This window comes from Aquarana catesbeiana, linkage group LG03 (assembly GCF_042186555.1).
Source record: "Aquarana catesbeiana isolate 2022-GZ linkage group LG03, ASM4218655v1, whole genome shotgun sequence".
NCBI classification, from domain to species: domain Eukaryota; kingdom Metazoa; phylum Chordata; class Amphibia; order Anura; family Ranidae; genus Aquarana; species Aquarana catesbeiana.
The window spans coordinates 270,341,709-270,366,076 of record NC_133326.1 but is presented as its reverse complement, the minus strand read 5'-3'; the positions used below and the strand labels follow the sequence as shown (position 1 = coordinate 270,366,076).

Genomic DNA, 24,368 nt, shown 5'->3' with positions numbered 1-24,368 from the left:
ATGCCAAGTAGGGAAAAGGTGACGAGGGACATTTATTCCAAGGTCTGGAAGGATTACAATACATGGTGTAATTCATCTGCCCAGGACCCAGGGAGTCTTGTTTCCATTCTAGAATTTTTACAAAATGGAGCTGACAAGCTAGCGTTTAGTACCCTGAAGGTGCAGGTTGCTGCTCTAGCAGTGTTCTTAAAAAAAAAAACTGTGGTCTCGAATCCGATGGTAATCGGATTATATATAATATAATTTTTTTTTTTTTTTGGCTATTACGAGGTCTAGACCAGCACCACTTAAGTCTTTCCCTAAATGGGATCTGTCGGTAGTCCTGAAGTCTCTAACAAAGGGTCCCTTTGAGCCTTTGGAAGAAGAGCCTCTCCGATATCTTACTTTTAAGACCGTGTTTCTGATTGCCATTGTCTCTGCACACAGGATCAGTGAGCTAAACGCTCTATCAATTAAAGAACCTTTTATTTGTCTATTTTTCCAGATAGTTATACTTCGGACAGACCCAAAATTCTTACCGGAGGTAGCTTCAGTGCAGAATCGTGCTCAAGACATTGTACTTCCAACCTGCTGCCCTAACCCAGCAGGGGAGAAGGAGACTTTTTTCCACATGTTGGATGTCAAGAGGACTTTGTTGTGTTACTTGGCAAGGACAAAGCTCTTTAGACGTTCACATTCACTATTTGTGCTATTTTTGGGCAACAGAAAAGGTTGCCAGGCTTCTAAAGTTTCTTTAGCAAGATGGCTGAAATTATCCATTTCAGAGGCTTATTCGCATGCAAGTCTGTCTCCACCAGCAGGAATTTGTGCACACTCAACCAGAGCACTGACAGCCACTTTGGCAGAGAGAGCTGGTGCCACCCCTGAACAAATTTGCAAGGCGGCAACATGGTCAAGTTTTCACACATTTGTGGAATATTACAGGCTGGACCTCACATCTGCTAACGATCAGGCATTTGGCAGAAAGGTCCTGCAAGCTGTTGTCCTGCCCTAAGGGGGTAAGTCTCTGTTATCCTCTCAGGTGCTGTCCTGAAAGACTCCTTGGGAAAAACCAAGTTAGACTTACTCGTAAGTTTTCCAGAAGTCTTTCAGGACAGCAACATCCCGCCCTATTGTATTTTATTTACTATGCTGTGACCTAACGTATGTGTTCCAGCCGGGGCCAGAGGTTCTCTTCTACAACTGAGGTATGGTAGGGAGGTGCCTCCCTTTAAAAATCTGGAGGAAGAAGGTGTTTCCTATGGTCCGGTGGGAGGAGTCACTATCTCTCAGGTGCTGTCCTGAAAGACTTCTGGAAAACAAGTTACCGGTAAGACTAACTTGGTTTAGATCATGAGATGATCTTCTCCCACATGTATTTGAGAAGTCTCCAACTCTTGAAACCTTTAGAGAGACACTGCCAACTTGCCATTCCGCTCATTCAAACTTTTAGACGCACAAAGCGACAGTGCGTTTTTAGGTTCACTCTGCAAACCCACCTCTTTAGACACACATAGAATCTGAGTTTCTTTGTTCTCATTGGTTTACTTCTCATCTGGCAAGTCACAAATGATCATCATATACAGCGTACTCGCTTTTCTTTCAAGCTGTTATAGGTAGGGCCTTGTTACTGTTACATTGTACTAAACAACTCCTATGTACTGCTCTTTTTGGAACCTCTAATGTATTTTATTATCTGTACTAGCCCCTTCCCCGTGTTCTTTTTATAGTTTTGTATTTACCAAGGGTGCTTTATAAATTTATAGATTTTAGATAGCTCTGCAAAATGTGCGATATAGCTGCTTAACATCACTCTGCATCGGTCATTGTTCTATTGGTTACCAGTAATTAGAATTTCTAACACTCAAGTGATCAACTCTTCAGTACATTTGTTTTATTAAAAACCTTGCCTGCATCAGCCCAGTTAAGTTCTTAAAAAAAAAAAAAAAATTGACAAAGTGAAAAAAATGCCTCAAATAAGTCTCGCAATCACCTTGGAAATCATAAGAATTTTTCAATCCATCAGACTGCATTTATCATCAGTTCAGTCCTTTTTAAAATACGTTGTAATACCAGTGAGATATTCTCTACATTCGGTCATAACAGTAACATGGTTATTTCATCAAACACTTGCATCGATGTGTATGGCCTGTGTTAGAGTCCCCAGGGTACTTTTTTTTTTTTTTTTTTTTTTTTTATTTGGTCTACGAATATGTTGATGTGAAGGATACATATTCCTCCAACCATCTTGTTGTTTATCTTCCATATTACTGAATGTGATCGTCTTTATGAATAGCTGAATGCATGTATGCATCAGCTTTACACTGCAGAAACCATGTGACCGTTGTATTTGTGTGCTGCCAAATAATATATTTGAATTCTATTTGTTTCTACAGGTGCACTAGGCCTTCCAATGAGGGGGATGAGCAACAATACTCCTCAACTAAATCGCAGCTTATCACAAGGCACTCAGTTACCAAACCATGTAACGCCAACCACAGGGGTACCAACAATGTCACTTCATACGCCGCCATCTCCGAGCAGGTACTGCAGATTAAATTGTTGTAGTGTTGTGTGTTTTTTTTTTTTTTTTTTTTTTTTTTTTATTCCTATTTTTCACTTCCTGTTTGTCCACTTAAAGATTTAAAATTTCCATTGATGAAGTTAGTAATGCATTATAGAACCATGCAATCCAAATTCGGTCATTTCTGGTAAATTAAAGCGGAGTTTTGCTAAAAAATTTTTTTTAGATGTCAGCAGCTGCAAATACTGCAGCTGTTGACTTTTAAAATAAGGACACTTGCCTGTCCCGGGGTCCAGTGATGTCGGCACCCGAAGCCGAACCGTCCCTCGATCCTCGGGTGCTGCCGCCGCCATTCTCACTGAGGGAATCGTGAAGCGTTGCGGCTTCACTGCCCGGTTCCCTACTGCGCATGCGCGAGCCGCGCTGCGCGTCTACACTGGTCCCCGTTGTGTTGTGGGAACTGTGTATTTCCCACAACACAACAGGGGTGGGCGGGGAGTCTGCGGCTAGCTATACACGGAAGTGGGTGCAGATACCTGTATTATACAGGTATCTGCACCCCCCTCCCCCCGAAAGGTGCCAATTGTGACACCGGAGGGGGGGAGGAATCCGATGAGCGGAAGTTCCACTTTAGGGTGGAACTCCGCTTTAAGGCAGTGGTACTCAACCTTTTGTGAAAGCAGGGCCCAGCAATTGCTTTCAAAAAGCTTCCATGGTGTGTGAAAATGCAAAATATTTATTTAAAATGTAATAAAAAGGCAGTAATTGGATGAAAATATGAGTTACTGTAATTTACAATTTTATGCACACGTCTCAATTCCACAAATGTTGCACTTTCCAATTAAGCTTTGCACCTTTTTTCTTCTCATATATCATAGTGGGTGCAAAAAGCAGTCATGCCACAATATCCAACTAGGAAAGGGTGTAAACTGTCAAGGAATGCATTTATAAAGCAAAGATAAAAGCTTATAAATCTTAGTAATAGTTCATAATAAAAATAGTTATAGTATTGTGAAAAATAGTTCAATTTTATAATGTGAACTTGCCTGCTGCTGCTCCTATTCAGTTTCTATGCAGACTGATAACTGAGTAGGGGCTGTGGTGTTCTTTGAAGACGCATTCAAATCTACTAAAATCAATACTGATACACATTTTTCCTACAACTCTGTTTCTAACGATGCGCTTTCTGAATGGTCCCACTGTCTTCTGGGACCTCTGTGTGTCCCAGGAGGCAGCGGGGGGGGGTGGGGGGGGGGGTTATTAAGGAGGGGCTGGAAATGTTGAAGATCGCCATGGGAGCGGATACCTGTCAAAATCTGGTTCCTGCTCTCTAACCCCCCCCCCCCCCTCAAAAGTGTCAAATGTGGCAGTGGAGGAGGAGCGCTTCATGCTTTAATTGCATAAACATGACCATAAGATTGCACACCATTTTTATATGTGGAAATTATACCATAGTAGAATTCCAGCCTAAAGCTAACCAGTCCTATCGCCCTTCCTATCACCTTTGCTGACTAACCTGTGTATATACTTGCCTATTTTTAGCCTGCTCTGGTCCAGTCATGTGCCAATCGGCAGCAGCTGCCGGGGGAGCGCCAACAATGGCTGAGACATGGGAGCCTATGGGTGCCAGTTGTCAAGCATTCACTCCCCTGCAGCCACCGCTGACTAACACGGGGATCATGTAACCAGACTGGAGCAGGCTGAGGATAGGTATGTATAAACATAATTTCTCATTCATTCATTGATAGACACAGCCTTCATAACGATAGGGTTATATCGCCTCTATTTGGAGTAGGACTAGGCAGAACAAAAAAGCAAATGAGCACCTGGTTACGCCGTCCTTAGTCAGTATATAACCCCCTCCCTGCTCTAGGTATTCAGTTTTTTTTCTGCCTAGTCAGGAGTAAGGACCTGGATCCTGCTGGGATCGCTGGTCCTGGGAATTTTTTTTTTTTGTTTTTTTTTTTTTTTTTTTTTTTTCTGGATTTTTTTTCCAGCGAGATCTACAATCAAGTGCCAGCTGCCGGGCTGGGCGACGGACTGTATACTTAGATCCAGAGGGTCCACCGCAGTCTGGCCAGCGTGCGCATGCAGACCTCAGCTACGCGCTAGGTTGGCAGCGACCTTCCCTGGAGGGGTGGGGGGTGGTCGGTCCCTCCCGGGGTTCTCTCTCGGCCTACCGCGGTCGTCCAAAAATTTAGTCCGCGGCTTTTAAAGCCTACTGCGGTTCCCGGCCGCGTGCTAGCAGTTGGCGGACAAAAATTTAGGCCGCGGCCTGCTAGGCCTCGCGGCGGCCCCCCTTTGCTGAGGGGTTGCGCTGTGATGGTCTGTGCCCCGCGTGAGGGGCCCGGTCAATGCCTCCTGTGAGGGGGCCCCCGGGTCTGTGTCTCCTGTGAGAGGGGGGGCCCCCGGGTCTGTGTCTCCTGTGAGAGGGGGGGGCCCCCGGGTCTGTGTCTCCTGTGAGAGGGGGGGCCCCCGGGTCTGTGTCTCCTGTGAGGGGGGGGGCCCCCGGGTCTGTGTCTCCTGTGAGGGGGGGGGCCCCCGGGTCTGTGTCTCCTGTGAGGGGGGGGGGGCCCCCGGGTCTGTGTCTCCTGTGAGGGGGGGGGGCCCCCGGGTCTGTGTCTCCTGTGAGGGGGGGGGGCCCCCGGGTCTGTGTCTCCTGTGAGGGGGGGGGGCCCCCGGGTCTGTGTCTCCTGTGAGGGGGGGGCCCCCGGGTCTGTGTCTCCTGTGAGGGGGGGGCCCCCGGGTCTGTGTCTCCTGTGAGGGGGGGGGCCCCCGGGTCTGTGTCTCCTGTGGGGGGGGGGGGGCCCCCGGGTCTGTCTCCTGTGAGGGGGGGGGGGGGCCCCCGGGTCTGTGTCTCCTGTGAGGGGGGGGGGGGGCCCCCGGGTCTGTGTCTCCTGTGGAGGGGGGGGGCCCCGGGTCTGTGTCTCCTGTGGAGGGGGGGGGGCCCCCGGGTCTGTGTCTCCTGTGAGGGGCCCCCGGGTCTGTGTCTCCTGTGAGGGGCCCCCGGGTCTGTGTTCGTTGACACACAGCACCCATCCCTCTATGGAGTTCTTTTGATATTTCTATTACTGCTTGCTACTAAACTGAATACCTAGAGCAGGGAGGGGGTTATATACTGAATGACGGCCCATGGGCGTAGCCAGGTGCTCGTTTGCTTTTTTTTGTTCTGCCTAGTCCTACTCCTAATAGAGGCGATATAACTGTATCGTTATGAAGGCTGTGTCTGTCAATTAACTCAGAGAAATAGATTTTACGGTAAGTAAAAAAAATCCTATTTTTTTTTTCTTCATACATCATGGGACACAGAGCAACCATAATAACGACTATATGGGTTATACGCCACCTATAGGTGAATGGACACTGGCAGATAGTCAAACAAGAAGTCCTCCCCTATGTAACTCCTCCCACACAGGAAGGATCTCCAGTGTTTTTTTTTTTTTTTTTTTTTGTAAGGTGGTGGTCACTGATGTGATACATGTGCTCTTGGAGGTCTGGAACGGTTCTAATGAGAATCAAGGACTTCAACCAGATCTATTCGAAAAAGCTGTCAGCCAAAATGGATTGAGATTCCTCGAGGTTTGCCTGTAATGCAGCCTTACGGCGCTGGACCCTGCGTAATGGAACCCTGTGCATTGTTTGTTCTGACCAAGGTGCTTTCCTGCAGGGTGCTATACAGGTCCAGGGGAGTGGACCCCACATTAAGGGGGACCCAGTCCCTGAAGGTCTTTTTTATGACAGCCCACTGTGATGGGTGAAGATTGGACTCTTGTTAATGCTCAGAGTCTTGCAGCAGGAATGATAAGTCTGCATTTTTTATTTTTCAGTTTCTCTTCTTTTAAAACAAAAAACCCTCCAGCCACTAGAGGGTGCAGGGGCCTATTTCTATATAGGCAGGAAGTGGAGGGGCGACCATGTTTGTCATGTGGACGGCAGGGCCTCTTGAGACATAACAGCAGCCCATGGATACTAATGACGTGTGAGTACTTACTATGGGAGAAATGTGTGGCCAGACAAGTCATGATTATATGCTGCATACTTACTGCTTAATTCGGGGGACCTGTACAACTGTAAGTCAATGCACCCCTAGCATTTTAAAGTGTTGTGTCTCCAGAATACTGTGCATTTGGCACAAAAATAGTATGGAGTCTGGTGCAGTTGAACAGGTGCATACATGCAAACTTCAGAATAATGTGCATTTGGTCTGCAGGAGCTTACTTTTAGGCTGATCTGAAGCAGAAAAAGGCTGCATGACATGCATATGTGCTAAACTAGTAAATATTAGTATGGGGCAAAGTGCAGCAAGGTGCAGCATAGTATACATGCTTGTATGCATGTTGCATAGATATACGTGTTTGCATAAACACATGGTGCATAGACACATGTTTGCATAAATACGTGCTTATTTGCCTAGGACTAGATACATATGTGCTTATTTGTCTAGGGATACATACAGTTGTGCTCATAAGTTTACATACCCTGGCAGAATTTATGATTTCTTGGTCATTTTTCAGAGACTATGAATAACGCAAACATTTCTTTCACTCATAGTTAGTATTTGGCTGAAGCCATTTCTTAATAAACTGTGTTTTACACTTTTTTTTTTTTTTTTTTTTTTTTTTATTGCAACAGAAACTACCCAAATGACCCCAGTTCCTAATACCGTGTATTGCCCCCTTTTAACATCAGACAGCTTGAAGTCTTGTGGTATTTGTGAATGCGGCTCTTTATCTTCCCAGATGGTGAAGCTTCCCAATCCTCTTGGGAAAAAGCCTCCAGTTCCTGTAAATTGTTGGGCTGTCTTGCATGAACTGCACGTTTTTGAGATGACCCCAGAGTGGCTCAATGATATTGAGGTCAGGAGACTTGATTATGGCCACTCCAGAGCCTTCACTTTATTCTGCTGTAGCCAATGACAGGTCAACTTGGCCTTGTGTTTTGGATCATTGTCATGTTGGAATGTCCAATTACGTCTCATGCGCAGCTTCCTGGCTGATGAATGCAAATGTTCCTCCAGTATTTTATGATAACATACTGCATTTATCTTGCCATCAATTTTGACCAAATTTCCTGTGCCTTTTTGTAGCTCACACATCCCCAAAACATCAGCGATCCATCTCCCTGTTTCACAGTAGGAATGGTGTACCTTTCATCATACGCCTTGTTGACTCCTCTCCAAATGTAGCGTTTATGGTTGTGGCCAAAAAGCTAAATTTTGGTCTCATCACTCCAAGATGACTTTGTGCCATAAGGTTTGAGGCTTGTTTCTGTGCTGTTTGGCATATTGTAAGCGGGATACTTTGTGGCATGTGTGTAGTAATGGCTTTCTTCTGGCGACTCGACCATGCAGCCCAATATTCAAGTGCCTCCTTATTGTGCATCTTGAAACAGCCACACCATATGTTTTCAGAGGGTCCTGTATTTCGCCTGAAGTTATTTGTGGGTTTTTCTTTGCCTCCCGAACAATTTTTGCTGGCAGTTGTGGCTAAAATTTTAGTTGGTCTACCTGGCCGTGGTTTGGTTTCAACAGAACCCCTCATTTTCCACTTCTTGATTGGGGTTTGAACACTGCTGATTGGCATTCTCAATTCCTTGGATATCTTTTTATATCCCTTTTCATGTTTTATACAGTTCAACTACCTTTTCCCACAGATCCTTTGACAATTCTTTTGCTTTCCCCATGACTCGGGATCCAGAATTGTCAGTGCAGCACTGGATGAAAGATGCAAGGGTCTGTCAGGAGTCCAGAAACTCACTGACCTTTTTCACTCACACACTAATTTACAAGCAAACTGATCACGGATGAGGATGGTTACCTTTTTTATAGCCATTCAAACCCCTGTGTGTCAACTTGTGTGCATGTTATCCGACCAAAATCACCAGGGTATGTAAACTTTCGATCAGGGTCATTTGGTTAGTTTCCGTTGCCATTATGATTTAAAGAGTAAACACAGTTGATAATAAATGGCTTCAGCCAAACACTAACCATGAGTGAAAGAAATGTGTTCGTGTTCTCATACATATTCTCTGAAAAATGGCCAAGAAATCATAAATTCTGCCTTGGTATGTAAACTTATGAGCACAACTGTATGTGCTTTTTGCCTTGAGCTGCATACATAGATGTATGAATGGCAAGAATACTTGTATACCTGCATACCTACATACCTACAGGGTTGTCTAGGCCTGCATCCTTGTGAAACTACATATTAGTTTGTCTAATACAGTCACGTTACTATGTATCTGTTAGACTAGCAAAATGACTAATGGCCCGTACACACGGTCGGATTTTCCGATGGAAAATGTCCGATCGAAGCGTGTTGTCGGAAATTCCAACCGTGTGTGGGCTCCATCGGACATTTTCCATCGGATTTTCCGACACACAAAGTTGGAGAGCAGGAGATAAAATTTTCCGACAACAAAATCCGTTGTCGGAAATTCCGATCGTGTGTACACAAATCCGACGGACAAAGTGCCACGCATGCTCAGAATAAATAAAGAGATGAAAGCTATTGGCCACTGCCCCGTTTATAGTCCCGACGTACGTGTTTTACGTCACCGCGTTCAGAACGATCGGATTTTCTGACAACTTTGTGTGACCGTGTGTATGCAAGACAAGTTTGAGCCAACATCCGTCGGAAAAAAATCCTAGGATTTTGTTGTCGGAATGTCCGAACAAAGTCAGACCGTGTGTACGCCCTATTAGAAGGGTGAGGCAGGTACACCGCCCTCAGGTTCAGTGGTCTGGCAATGTTCACGTCTCCTGTTGGACCAATGGCATCAGAGCGATCTGAGCCACTGGCTCCTGATCTCGGATCAAGCCTGGTTAGTACTTGGATGGGAGACTGCCTAGGTTTCCCTCCTAAGTGAGAGAGGCATCTGAGATTGCTGTGTTTTGAGAGTATCTCAGACCATAAGATTTTAGTGCAGTCTCCTGAGGTGGTTCACTCCTTCCTTAGTCGGGTCAGTCTTTGCCTTGTGTTGGGTCTTGGAGCAGAAGTTATGGGCTCATTATTGTAAAACAATTAAATTAGTAGCAGCTTCAAAACTGAATAGGAACATGAGGTCTGTCTTAAGATCTCAGTCCGCTGGGCATCCTTCTGTTTCAGATAGGCACAGTCTGTTCAGTGGTGTCCTCTCTGCCAGAGGTAGATTGCGTAATAATCAGTAAGCACACCGCTTCATGTGCCAGGTTGTTTCCCGCCTCATCAAAGATTTCTGTAATTGCAGTGGAAAGTTTTTTTGTTTTGTTTTTTTTTGTGATCATCCTTCGGGCTGGCCATAGCTTGAGGTTCACAAAGCTCTTAGCTCCGGTGCTGGACTTGCTAAAGACTCGGGGGGGGGGGGGGGGGTGTCAATCTAAGTATACCTCAATAACCTTTGCTGAGGAAGCAGTTGGTCCAGATTTTCCTTCGATACTTTTTGCAGTAAGAAGCTTTATCTAGGTTGACGCACATTCCTTATGTACAGTCCTACTCCAGGTCTTGGTAGAGGATCATTATCTGTCTGGAATTTGAAGATCCAGGCGTTGGATTTCCGGAGGGCTCTGTTCCCAGGGTGTTGCACAGCTAAAGAAGGTTTTTTTTTTTGCAGCAACCTTACTATGAGGAGGGAGAAGGAACAGGACGTATATTGGCCTCTATTGTAAAGGCACAGCGACCAACATCCCTTATTACAGAAATTCATACTTCTGAATACGGGAAGACCAGCAATACCCTAGAGATCCTAGAAGTGTTCCGGACTTTTTATCAGAAGCTATATACAAGTAGGACAAGAGATCACAAGGAGGATATGAGAAAGTTCTTTGAGTCCATTGAATTGCCAAGGTTGACAGATGATAGGAGATATTGGAGGAACCATTAACACTAGATGACTTGAGGGTTGCAGCGACCAATTTAGCCAATAATAAATCTCCTGGGTCAGATGGCCTTCCAGGAGAAATTTTATAAAACATATGGAGAGGTATTACTACCTGATCTCCTAATGGTCTTTAATCATGCCTACGAGGTGGGATCTTTGCCCACCTCGATGAAAGAGGCTGTGATCATCTCTATTCTGAAACCAGGCAAAGATCAAACAAAGCCTGATGCATACCGCCCTACCTCCCTGTTAACATCGGACGTTAAACTTTTGGCAAAGATAATGGCAACTAGACTTTCAAAGTATATTGATAAATTAATACACCGTGACCAATCAGGTTTTATCTCAAATAGATCAGTAGCCAATAATATTAGACGTTTATTTTTAAACCTACAGGTACCCATAGATAATACTGGAAATAAAGCTATCGTGTCGTTGGATGCCTCCAAGGCATTTGATAGTATTGAGTGGAATTATCTATGGGCTTCCCTAAAATATTTTGGAATAGGACCAAAATTCACTAAGTGGATACAATTGCTATATAATTCTCCGAGTGCAAGAGTACAGATTAATGGATCAACGTCATTACTTTTTTTTTTTTTTTAAAGCGAGGAACAAGACAGGGTTGCCCCCTGTCTCCTCTCCTCTTTGCACTGGCTGTGGAACCCCTGGCGGAGGCTATTCGGGAAAATCCAGACATTGTGGGATTCCAGAGAGGTGCGGGCGAAGAAAAAAATAGCACTCTTTGCCAATGATGCTCTAGTTTTTCTGGGGGATACACATTACTCTGTCTAAAGTTATCTCACTTATTGATCATTTTGGTACACTCTCAGGATTCAATATTAACTGGGACAAATCGGTAATAATGCCAAAGGGACCCGGGGTCTCCACGCCAGAATCACCAGATGACGTATGTTGCATCATTTAAGTACTTGGGGGTAATAATCACTTCAAATGTTAAGGATTATATCGATAAAAATGTATTCCATCTTAGGTAAATTCAGACAACAAAGTAAAAATTGGAGCAAATTCCCATTAACTATGATAGGGAGAGCAAATCTGGTGAAAATGGTGTGGCTCCCCCAATTGCTATTCCTACTACATAATTCTCCAGTTTGGTTGACATCTAAAGGAGGAGATTGATCTATAACATATTAAGATGATGGGAGTTGAACAAAGCAAAACCAATTGAAAATTAATGCGAGGTGTATGTTTACTGTTGGTATGTGTGGCTAGTTTTATGAGTTTTTGAAGTTTTTTTTTTTAATCTGTTTGTTTCTCTTTGTGAATGTGTATAATATGAAATAAGGTCCTCACGCTGTTTGTTTGTATAAGAAATATTTTTTAACATTTTTTTTGTATGGAATAAGCATTATAAAAATAAAAAAATTTGATTGGTGGTTGATTGTTTGGAATCTAGAAAGGTTGAATTCTTCCTTTCGGTTATTGGAAGATAACCACTAATGCCAGTTTCTCCATTTGGTTTGAGGGTGGCTACAGTTCAGTGGACTTGGTCTCCACAGGAGAGTATACGGCCAATAAATATATTGGAGCTTTTGGACAGTACTCCGTGCTCTGGATTATGGTACAAACCTGTTGTAGGTTCTACCCGGAAAAGCCTCTGCAGGGGCATATATATCAACCACCAGGACGGAACCAGGAGTCGTGCAGCTCAGGAAGGTGAACCACATTCTGTCGGGGACAGCACATGCTGTCTCTATCATCTGTGCATATTCCAGGTTTAGAACAGTGCAACAGTGGCAGGGGGACCCCTGCAGGTGAATCTACTAGATTCCAAGTTCTACATCAAGTTGGAACAGGTTATGTCCGGGATGAGGATCCCACTGGCAATAGGGGTAGATGCACTGGTAACTCCTTGGGGACCAATTCTCCCTTATTTGATGATTTCCCTCTATTTTGACTTCTGCCACATCTTTTGCGAAGAATCCGGAAGGGGCTAAAATGGATCATAATGTTAGCCGAATTAGCCCAGGAGGGCTTGGTACACTAACTAACATAGCAAGTCTTGCAGGGGTTGCTTCTTGGACACTCCCAATCCAGCGGGACCTAATGGTCTTGAGTTCTGTAACTCAGCACTGTTGAGCCCCTGGAAGCCAGCTTCGGGGAACCTCAGTTACAGAACTTGGAAATATTGTTTTGCCTGGGGTGAAACCAGGAAGTGGCACCCATAGAAATATGTGAGTGGGAGATTTTTTTTAAATTTTTTTTTCCCCAATCGGTAGGGGAAAGGAGATGGGGACGAACTCTGACCCTTTTATGGTACTTAAGGCCTATCAATTTTTTTTCCAGAGGCCATTGTTTCTCACTTCTTTTATTCATACTTCATACAGCAGGTAACGTAGACTTGGGACTTGAACTTGATCTGGTCTGTCCTTGCAGAGACCACTTTTGAACCAATCGGGAGATTCTGTTGGTCCTTTATCTTGGAAGGTTGCTTCTTTGGTGGCTATCACTTCACTAGGTGGAGTGTCAGAGTTGGCGACTTTCATGCAAGGAGACGTTCTTGGTCTCGCATCATAGGGTGATGTTGCTTCCTCATCCATTTTTTGCCTAGAGTGGTGTCTAGTTTTCACTTGAATCAAGACACTGTCTTGTCTTATTTTCTGATCCTTAGTTGGCAGGAGTAAATTCACTGCATGCTCTGGATGTTTTTCATGCAGTCAGAATTACTTGAATTGTCAGCGCAGATTAGGAATCCTGGTTTATGCTGCTGAAAGAGCCTAGGATGGGCAGGAGGCATCCAAGGTAACTATATATTTTCATTGTATTTTTCAGTTAATTATTCAAGCCTATGGCTTGAAAGGGCAAGGCCCCTCACCCCCTTTTTTTTAATATTTTTATTTTTTTGTAAAAGCGCTCACTACCAGGTGTGTGGGGGCATCTTGGGCCATCTGCAATCAGGTGTCACTGGCTCAGGATTTTAAGGCCAATACATGGTCTTTTGTTCATGCATTCTCAGAATTTTACCAGATGTATATCCAAGCCACGGAGGATACTGCTTTGGCCACAGTATGTTTTGGGCGGCAGAAGAAGTCCTTCTCAGGTGGCAGTCTCTGTAAATGTGTTTCCCTCCCCTGAAGTGCATTGTTTTAGGACATCCCATATAGTCATTATGGTTGCTCTGTGTCCCGTGTTGCATGATAAAGTAGGATTTTTTTTTTTTTTTTTTTTTTTTTTTTTTTTTTTTTTTTGATCTCGTCATACTTACCTGTAAAATCCTTTTTCTTTGATTACATCACAGGACTCACAGGTTCCTACCATCTTTTTTGGGATAATCATTGCTTTTCTACAAAACCTGAGGTCCTTCCTTTTTGTAGGAGGGGTTTTATAGGGGAGGACTTCCTTTTTGACTATTTGCCAGTGTCCATTCACCTGTAGGTGGCGTATAACCCATATAGTCATTATTATGGTTGCTCTGTGTCCTGTGATGTACTCAAAGATTTTACAGGTAAGTATGACGAAAAAAATCCTACTTTTACAGAGGTTAGTCAGCATAGGTGTTAGCACTGGGGAGGAAACCTTGCTTAGGTTGAAGCTACATTTCACTTTAATACTTGGCAAATGTGTAATAAAATCAGTGGATTTCCATTGGCTTCTGAATATTGTACTTAGCTGGTAACTTCTATACACAGTATGTGGCTTTAAAATAGATGCTGTTATATATGTCAGCATTTCAGAACAGGATATGTAAACATAAACTGTTTTTTCTTTCAGGGGCATTTTACCGATGAATCCCAGGAATATGATGAACCACTCCCAGGTTGGACAGGGCATTGGAATGCCAAGCAGGACAAATAATATGAGCAGTTCAGGGTTAGGCAGTCCAAACAGAAGCTCACCCAGCATAATATGTATGCCAAAGCAACCGCCATCCCGACAACCTTTTACTGTGAACAGGTAAGCATTTCTTTAACTGTGCCTATGGAGCAAGCATACACTTGGGAAGAATATATAAATTCCTTAAATGTCTTTCCTCCTCCTCTTCCTCCTCTTCCTCTTCCTCTTCTTCCTCTTCCTCTTCCTCTTCCTCCTCTTCCTCTTCCTCTTCCTCCTCTTCCTCCTCTTCCTCTTCCTCCTCTTCCTCTTCCTCCTCTTCCTCTTCCTCTTCCTCCTCTTCCTCTTCCTCCTCTTCCTCTTCCTCCTCTTCCTCTTCCTCCTCTTCCTCTTCCTCCTCTTCCTCTTCCTCCTCTTCCTCTTCCTCCTCTTCCTCTTCCTGGCTTTATTTTCTGTCTGATTACAAGCATTTAATGAATCTGACCCTTGACCTTTAAAATAAAATTGAAGAGAGGCTCTCTAATGCAGTGGCATAACGTGGGCGGTACCGTGGCCCCAGACGTGACATTTTGGGGGGCGCAATTTCATGCCAGTAGTGTCACTACTGGCTGCCTCCTCCTAATTTACTTTCCTGTATCACCCGCGCTCCGGCCGCCATGTTCAGTGATTGGGCGTATGGGGGTCATGTGTGGCTGGCCTATCTGCGATCATGGTTGCTCCTGAAGTCCCACCTCCACACATGACCCCCATACACCCAATCACAGTATAGTGGTCAGTGTTGTTCTCAGTGTAGTGGACAGTATAGTATAGTATAGTGGTCAGTGTAGTGTGTAATGGTCAGTAAAGGAATCAGGTTGGTCAGTGTTGAAATCGAGTAGGTTAGTGTAGTGGTCAGTATAGGAATCGGGTAGATCAATACTATTTGAAGGGACTCGGGTAGTGCTAAAAGTCTGCAGGTTAGGGGGCGCAAATTACTTGCCTTGCCCCGGGTGCTGACAACCCACGCTACATCACTGCTCTAACGTACTAGCTTCATGACCAGTCCCAGAGCATAGAACCCTGCTGAAGATTTTCTTTTTCCAGTTTGGGAAACTTGTCACATGTACAGAAACTAAGAGTAAGCCCTGGTTCACACTGGAGCGTTTTGACAGGAGAGCCCTGCATGGCCATGCTGTTTTCAAATAATGCGAATGGGTGTGGGGAGAAGATCGCTCGTTGTCTCAGGGAGGGAAGAAGTTTATTTGAAATCTTTGCACATTTATTAAAAATAAAGAAAATTAAAAAAACATGTGTACTTATGTATTCACAGCCTTTGCCATGACACTCAAAATTGGGCTCAGGTGCATCCTTTTTTTTCCCACTGATCATCCTTGAGATGTTTGTATAACTTGATTGGAGTCCACCTTAGGTAAATTCAGTTGGTTGTACATGATTTGGAAAGGCACGCAACTGTTTATATAAGGTCCCACAGTTAACCGTGCATGTCAGAGCACAAACCAAGCCATGCAGTCCAAAGAATTGTCTGTAGACCTCCGAGACAGGATTGTATAGAGGCACAGATCTGGGGAAGGTTACAGAAAGATGTCTGCAGCATTGAAGTTCCCAATGATTACAGTGGTCTCCATCATCCATAAATGGCAGAAGTTAGGAACCACCAGGACTCTTGCTAGAGCAGGTCGCCCAGCCAAACTGAGCGATTGGGGGAGAAGGGCCTTAGTCAGGGAGGTGACCAAAAACCCAATGGTCACTCTGACAGAGTTTTAGCGTTTCTCTGTGGAGAGGAGACCCTTCCAGAAGAACAACCATCTCTGCAGCACTCCACCAATCAGCCCTGTATAGTAGAGTGGCCAGTCTGAAGCCACTCCTCCAGTAAAAGGCATATGACAGCCTGCCTGGAGTTTGCCAAAAGGCACTTGAAGGACTCGGACCATGAGAAACGCAATTCTCTGGTCTGATGAAACAAAGGTTGAACTCTGCTTGAATGGCAAGGTCATGTCTAGAGGAAACAAGGCACCGCTCATCACCTGGCCAATACCATCCCTACAGTGAAGCATGGTGGTGGCAGCATCATGCTGTGGGGATGTTTTTCAGTGGCAGGAACTGGGAGACTAGTCAGGATCGAGGGAAATATGAATGCAGCAAGGTACAGAGACATATTTGATGAAAACCTGCTGTAAAGGGCTCTGGACCTCAGACTGGGGTGAAGGTTCATCTTCCAACAGGATGACTACCCTAAGCACACAGCCAAGATAACAAAGGAGTGGCTACGGGAAAACTCTGAATGTCCTTGAGTGGCCCAGCCAGACCCCAGGCTTAAACCTGATTGAACATCTCTGGAGAGATCTGAAAATGGCTGTGTGCTGATGCTCCCTATCCGACCCGATGGAGCTTGAGAGGTCCTGCAAAGAAGAATGGGAGAAAGTACCCAAAAATAGGTGTGCCAAGCTAGTAGCATCATACTCAAAATGACTTGAGGCTGTAATTGGTGCCAAAGGTGCTTCAACAAAGTATTTAACAAAGGCTGTGAATACTTGTGTACATGAGATTTTTTTTCGTCTTTTTTTGTTTTTAAAGCGGAGTTCCAGTCCCCCGAACATAATAAAAAGCTTTCTTTTGGTGGTATTTGATCACCTCTGTGGTTTTTATTTTTTTGATTAAAAAAAAATGTAAAAAGACCAAATTTTTTTTAATTTTATTTATTTTTTTTTATATTTTTGTTTTAAAATTTTAAAACAGGTAATTTTTTTTTTTTCTTTTCTCCTTCATTGATGTACACTGATGGGTGGCAATAATGGGCACTGATCGGTTACACCAGGGATCCTCAAACTACGGCCCTTCAGCTGTTGCAGAACTACACATCCCTGAGGCATTGTAAAACTCTGACGTTCACAGACATAACTAGGCATGATGGGAATTGTAGTTCCTGAACACCTGGAGGGCCGCAGTTTGAAGACCCCTGGGTTACACTGATAGGCAGCACTGCTAGGTGGCACTGATTGGCACCACTGGTGGGCATTGATAGGTGGCACTGTGGGGATTGGCAGGGGGTAAAGATGTGCACAGATGAGGCATAATTGCCTATTTGGGACCGATGTCCCTTGCAGATGAGCCAGTGATCGGCTTTTTTTTTTTTCACAGCGTGAGGAGAAAAATAAATGATTACCGCGCTTTTGTTTACATCATGTGATCAGCTGTCTGACAGCTGATCACATGGTAAGGGGCTGGGACCGGCCTCTTACTCGGATCGGTGATCACCCGAGTGTCAGTGACACGGTGATCACAGCGCGCTCTGCAGGGAGCGGAAATTCAGGTCCGCGCTGTGGCCGTCATTCGGCTATAGCGCAGACTGCTTTGTAACTGTCTCAACCTGTAAATGAACATTTTCTAACAACATATTTTTTGCGCTTTTACTTTCTTTAAAAATTACTTACTGATCTCGGAAGCAGGCAGGTTCCATTTTAGTTGTGCTGTTCTAGTAGGTCGGTCTTGACATTTTTCTTAGTCGCATCCTACAGCAAAAGCCATGGTCCACAGAGCTTCCAAAGCATCAGAGGGATCTCATTGTTTAAAGGTTTAAGTCAGGAGAAGGGTACAAAAGAATTACCAAGGCATTAGATATACCATGGAACACAGTGAAGACCGTCATCAAGTGGAAAAAATATTGCACAACAGTGACATTACCAACAACTGGACCCCCTCCAAAATTGCTGAAAAGACGAGAAGAAAACTGGTGAGGGAGGCTGCCAAAGGATTACAGCAAAATTAAAGGAGCTGCAGGAATAGCCAGTACTTGCCAGATGTGTGGTACATGTGACAACAATCTACCGTATTCATCATGTCTGAGCTATGGGGTAGCGTGACGGAAGCCTTTTCTTACAAAGAAAAACATCCAAGCCCGGCTAAGTTTTTTGCAAAAACACATCTGAAGTCTCCCAAAAGCATGTGGGAAACTGTTATCTGATGAAACCAAGGTTGAACTTTTTGTCCAAAATTCCAAAAGATTTTTGGCGCAAAAAACACTGCACATCTCAAAAAAAAAAGCCATACCCACAAGTGAAGCATGGTGGGGACAGCATTATGCTTTGGGGCTGTTTTTCTTCAGCTGGAACAGGGGCTTTAGACAAGGTAGAGGAAATTATGAACAGTTCCAAATACCAGTAAATATTGGCACACAACCTTAAGGCTTCTGCTAGAAGCGCTGAAGAGGAACTTCATTTTTCAGCATGACAATGACCCAAAGCATACATCCAAATCAACAAAGGAATGGCTTCAGCAGAGGATTGAACTTTTGGAATGGCCCAGACCTTGATCCGATTAAAAATCTGTGGGGTGATCTGAAGAGGGCTGTGCACAGGAGATGCCCTCACAATCTGACAGTTTTGGAGTGTTTTTGCAAAGAATGGGCAAATATTGCCGAGTCAAGATGTGCCATGGTGATAGACTCATACCCAAAAAGCCTGAGTGCTGTAATAAAATCAAAAGGCACTTCAACAAAGTATTAGTTTTAAGGGTGTGCACACTTATGCAACCATATTTTATTTTTTTATTTTTACTTCCCTCCACCTAAAAGATTTCAGTTCAACTAAGTTGTACAGTTTTTAGGTCACATTAGAGAAGTCCAGCCTGAGCTTTTTAGGCTGGGCTTCTCCAGTGGGTCACAGGAGTGCAGTTAGTTTTTCACTCCTGTGTCCCATTTTCAGCGGAGAACGGTCCGAGGTCAGCTCTCCGCTGACGTCACCAGGATCAGTCCAGGCAGCGTGTCATCCTGACTTAGGAAGTCTGGATCTGCCAGCTGATGCTCATTCTGATGCTGCATCCACCTAGGAGCTGCTGTGCTCATCCCGTCGCTGGAACCATCGGGCTCAGGTAAGAAAGGGGGGGGGGGGGGCGGGCAACTGCAGCACAGGAGGTTTTTCACCTTAATGCATACAATACATTAAGGTAAACCTTGAGGCTGCATTCACACCTGAGTGTTTTCAGCTCATAAAACGCCCAACAAGCAAAATCCCATTCATTTCAATGGCACCTGTTCACATCTGAGTGTTTTGTCTCGCTCAAAAAAGAACATGAGCTTCTTTGGGGCAGATTACAGGCATTTTTCTGCCTTTTTTACATTGGTGACCTGAACAAAATTGTGGTAAAAACATGTGACTTTAAAAGGCTCAGGTGTGACTACAGCCTCAGGGTTTACAACTCCTTTAACAGGGGTGTGTAAACTTTTTATATCCACATTATCCGATGGAAAATGTATGATAGGACATTGTTGTCGGAAATTCCGACCGTGTGTAGGCTCCATCACACATTTTCTATAGGAATTTCTGACACACAAAGTTTGAGAGCTTGCTATAATATTTTCCGACAACAAAATCCGTTGGCGAAAATTTCGATCGTGTGTACACAAATCCGACACACAAAGTGCCATGCATGCTCAGAATAAATTTAAGAAACAAAAGCTATTGGCTACTGCCCCGTTTATAGTCCTGACGTACGTGTTTTACGTCACGGTGTTCAGAACTATCGGCTTTTCCTACAATTTTGTGTGATCGTGTGTATGCAAGACAAGTTTGAGCCAACATCCGTCGGGAAAAAAATCCATGGATTTTGTTGTCGGATGTCTGATCAATGTCCGACCGTGTGTACAGGGCATTAAAATATAACTAAAGGCAAAACTTGATAGCGGAGATGGACTAAAACCCCTGTCAGTGTGTGTGTGTGTGTGTGTTGTTGTTTTTTTTTTTTTTTTTTTTTTGCCATCTGTGCCCCCAATATGGAGGCTCTCGCTCACATTTACCATTATCATTGAAAGTAAAAGAAAATCCCAGATTTTGGCCTGTTCCCAGTAAAGTAATAGAGGGAAAATCTTCCAGTGGGGATACTAGTTCTGGTGACCTGGGGGTCCCCAAGGAATGTCCTTAATTTGGACAGGAAGTAAAGGGACACAGATGGTGAAATGTATCTGACACTGGTTATAACCCTAGCTCGATCCAAAATGGGCAAAGAAAAGTTTTGCCTATAGTTCTACTTTTAAGTATAGCATTCTTAAACCCAAAAACACTTTTTTTTTTTTTTTTTGTATTGCAGCTGAACAATCATTGGTTATGGTGGCTAAATTTTTAGATTTTATTTTTTTTCTCTCTTTTTATTCCTTTTTTCGTGTGGCAATTGGCCAGTAAAACGGATCTGTCCTAGAGTTGCCAGGTTCCTTCTCCACAGTTTCTCTGGAGGAGCAACATAAGTGGATAGCAGCATTGTTTATTCTGTGGAGCGGTTGGCGTTGGATGGACTAAGAGCAATAAACAGATTGAAAGTCGGCTGGTTCAGCAGGAACTGGGCAAATTTCAATCAGTCGATTTGACTTCAGTACAACCAGCCTTGGTGTGGTGTTTTTTTCTTTATTTTTTTTTTGTACCATTCCATCAGCTGGCTATAGCTGACAGCAGTGATCATTGTATTCTAACAGCAGGGAAATCTCCAATCTGTATGGCCAGCCCTAAATAGACTTTACATTAGTGACTAACAATTTAAAGCCCAACTCCAGGTAACACTTAACACTGGCCATACCTCAAGAATAGAAAAGTGTACGAAAAGCCTGATCGTTCGACTATAGGAACGTTAGTGAGTGCATTTCGATTCTCTAAAGTTTTATGCCAAAAAGATCTGTCCTGTTGGAATTTTGTTGCATAATCGTATAGTTTGAAAAAAAGTATAGCGAATGAGCATTGTCTGACAATAAATTTACTATTTATGTAGTTAACGATTGATATGTCAACAAGTGTGGAAAACAATTCAATACAATAATGGCGTTAACACAGTAGTTGGACAGATCTTTATCAAAAACCAAAGTTTGTTTTTTTTCTTTTCAAATCCTTTTCTATCCATGTATGGTCAGCTTTTGTAAGCAGTTACAGCAATAGTGTGGGTTTTTTTTCCCTTTTTTTTTTTTTTTAGATAAAGGAATTGCATGTATAAATAAAAGCGGACCACTATAAGAGCACTTGTCACTGTTAAAGTGAAACCAAACACTTGCCTTTCTTTCAACGATGCAACCGTCCTCTTCAACTTGGCTTCTTCTGAGTGCTAGGCTGCTCCCTTCTTCATTGGCTGGCCCGCGATGACATCACTCCTGCACATGCAAAGTAATCCCGGCACACTGGATCTGTACCTGAATGTAAACTGAGCTGTGCTTGCGCAACTCAGGTTTACATTCTAAAGAAGACTGAGCAGGCAAGATAGGTTTCTTTTATTGAATACCTTCTATGTCTCTTCTGCAATAAAGAGCCTGCCTGTCTGCATATTTTGAAAGTGGGACTTTAATTCAGCTATAAATGGTTTGTCTCAACCCCCTAACTGCAAGTATTTCTGGACATCTTGCTCTGGTAAAGGAAGTTGAAAGACAGCAGACTTACTGGCTAGTTCACCAGACAAACTACGTTATGGGGGGGACTGAGAAAAGCAAAGGCTGCACTTTGCTTCTATATCAGATTTTACAGTAATTGCAGACCAGTCTTGTACCCACCTCTCCTGTAGTTTTCTGCAGGCTGCTGATTGTGGGTGGTTCTTCCCACACTTCTGCTCTTTTCACGTGCTGTGCATAGCACAGTGATGTAACTTCTAATTTTTACAGGGTAATAACTGGATTTTCAAAGACGTGGTACACACAAAATAGATTTTTCCTTTTATGGCTGTTGAGTAATGTTTAAATGTATTTTCTTTAATCGTACATCACGGGACACAGAGCCATAGTAATCACTATGTGGGTTATAGGCCACCTTCAGGTGCTGGACACTGGCACACCCTAAACCGGAAGATGCCTCCCTATATAACCTCTCCCATACCGGGAGTACCTCCAGTTTTTTTCGCCAGTGTCTAAGGTGTTGGTCACGAGTAAAGATGTGCTGTGCTGTTCTGAGCTCCACTGGAGCAATCCTTGCTGGGGCTAGCTATGCAGTCTGATCCATTCAAAGTGTCTTTTAGGCCAAATGGTATGGTACCTGGGCCTCGTGTCCGAAGAAACGAGGTGTTGCCTGTAATGCTTCTCTTTTTAGAGAGTACTTTGGTATTTTCAGCCATAAAGTTTTACTGGCGGGGGTGCTATTACGGTTCCAGGAGTGTGGGTTCCCCGAGGGTCCCTTGGTTCCTGAAGATTTGTTAACGGAATCCACCGTGAAGGGTGAAGATTGGGTCTGTTTTACCACAGAAAACCCTGCGGCGGGAAAGGTAAGTGGAGTTCTCTAAGGAATTTTAAATTTTTCTTATGAAATGTCTCCTTTAAAAAAAAAAAAAAAAAAAAAAAAAGTAAATGTTATCATGCCTAAGAGTCGCCACTGGGGATTGTATAGAGCACGTACCTTCTCGTGCTTTCCTGAGAGATCGTGCTGTGCCAGGAAGCAGCAGGCTTTTTCCTCCGGCCAACAGGCAGACCTCCGGTAAGTTTGAGGGGATTTTTTTCTTCCACCAGACACCCCTCACCTGGACAAGGCTCTCCCCCTCTGCCTGGAAAGGGGAAAGCTAAAAACAATCGGCATGCCGCTCCGTTTTCCTACCGCCCCTGCACGATGGCTTGTCTAGGTCTCCTCCTCGCCATCCCTCCCACACAAGCCGATCCCATTGGATTGGAGGCCCGCGCTCACGCGGGAAAACTATTTTATAAAGAGAGGGAGCACGTGATGCAATGGAGGGGCGGGGCTTAGTGCGGCGTTGGCGTCCTCCCAACATCTGGCGCAGGAGTGTGTTTAAAAAGCTCAATTTTTTTCCTGCTGCAATTTGTCGGAGGGACACGAGAGCAAAGAGGGGCTTTTAAGAGGTTTGGTGACACAGGCATTCCTATTGACACATTAACTATTCACATTAGGCTGAGCATTAATTGCAGCGGCAGTGGCTGGACTATTGCTCAAAGCAGTGGATGTGTTTCTTCTGGTAGTACCTCTGCATTTATGCATCCGGCTATGGTCGGAAGGGGAGGTAGAAACACCCCAAAAGAGGGCTAAAGGGATCTCCCTCAAGCTCTGAAAGCCTAAAACTCATCTCTACAATGGCATCCTCCCCTGAGAGGGGGTGGCTTGTCAGAGTGAGCCTTCAGGGGCCATAGAATGTTTGCAACTGTTTACAACACTGCAGCCCCTGCCTATATTTCTAAAAAGGTTTTTTCCTCAGCCATGATAGGATGGGAAAAAGGTTAGTGGCTTTAATCGCGTCCCAGATTGGGATAAAATGCGACCGTTTCAATTCCATTACCCAAGGACCCTCAAACTGAGGATCTGGGGGCGGGAGAAGATGTTTTCTCTTTGTGAACAGGCTGATGACTCCCCTTCTGAGGGGTCATATGCGGAAGGATCAGCTTCACATGGTGGGTGCAATTTCTTACTGAATTGGTCCGCTCCACATTTTATGCTACCCTTAACTGAGTGTCCACTTTTTGTTTTGGGTTCGCTAAAGCCTTCTCAAAGCTATGCATGCCTTTCCTGTCCATTCAATCTGGGATCACCCATATAAGCATTTTTTCCCTCCTAAAAAAAGTTTTTCACACTTTTTATCCTATGGAGGAAAAAACGTATTAAAGGTGGAAGACACCAGCAATTGACGCTGCTATATCTTCTGATTAAAAGTTTGACTTGTTCGGCAGACAATGCTCAAATACTTAGGGATACAATGGATAAAGAGTTGGAATTCCTATTAGGAAAACAATATATTTTTTTTTTTTTTGACAGGTTGAGTGTCTTTGCCATGTAAGAAAAGGAGTAAATGTATTTCATTTTAAACAAGCTCCTTCTCCAGTGCCAGGGGCATCAGCCTCCAGGCAGTCACGATGGCTTCCGTCATCAAGTTCAAGAGGTAATCCTCAGGGGTCAAGCCCAGGGACAAAAGAAACCTACAAACAAGATACAAAATCTTATGAGGGGGTGCCCCCGCTCGCTGGGGGAGGAGAAGACTTCTGCAGTTCTCAAGGGTCTGGCAGAAAGAATGTCAAGACCGATGGGTGGCTTCTTCAATAGCTCTAGAGTAAAATCTGGGGTTTCAAGAGTTCCCATCTCCTCGCTTTCTCAGATCAAACGTTCCTAAAGATCCAGAGAAAAAAGTCTCTTTCTAGCATTGGACCATCCTTTGGTAAAGAGTGGTCATGCTGGTCCCCATGAAAGAGCTGGGGTTGAGGTTTTATTCAAACTTTTTTTCACAGCAACATGTAATGAAGATGTCAAACCCATTCTGGATCTCA

At 44.1% G+C, this 24,368-nt stretch overlaps 1 protein-coding gene across 4 annotated transcripts in view; it reads left to right on the top strand.

Annotated features, from left to right (window-relative positions):
• CNOT2 (CCR4-NOT transcription complex subunit 2) overlaps positions 1–24,368 on the top strand; it is a 141,004-nt gene that overhangs the window by 44,216 nt on the left and 72,420 nt on the right. For all 4 annotated transcript variants that reach the window (XM_073620052.1, XM_073620049.1, XM_073620051.1 and 1 more), the window contains exons 4-5: positions 2,376–2,523; positions 14,096–14,278. In XM_073620052.1, the coding sequence (XP_073476153.1) occupies positions 2,376–2,523; positions 14,096–14,278 (331 nt within the window). The remainder of the gene's footprint in view (positions 1–2,375; positions 2,524–14,095; positions 14,279–24,368) is intronic.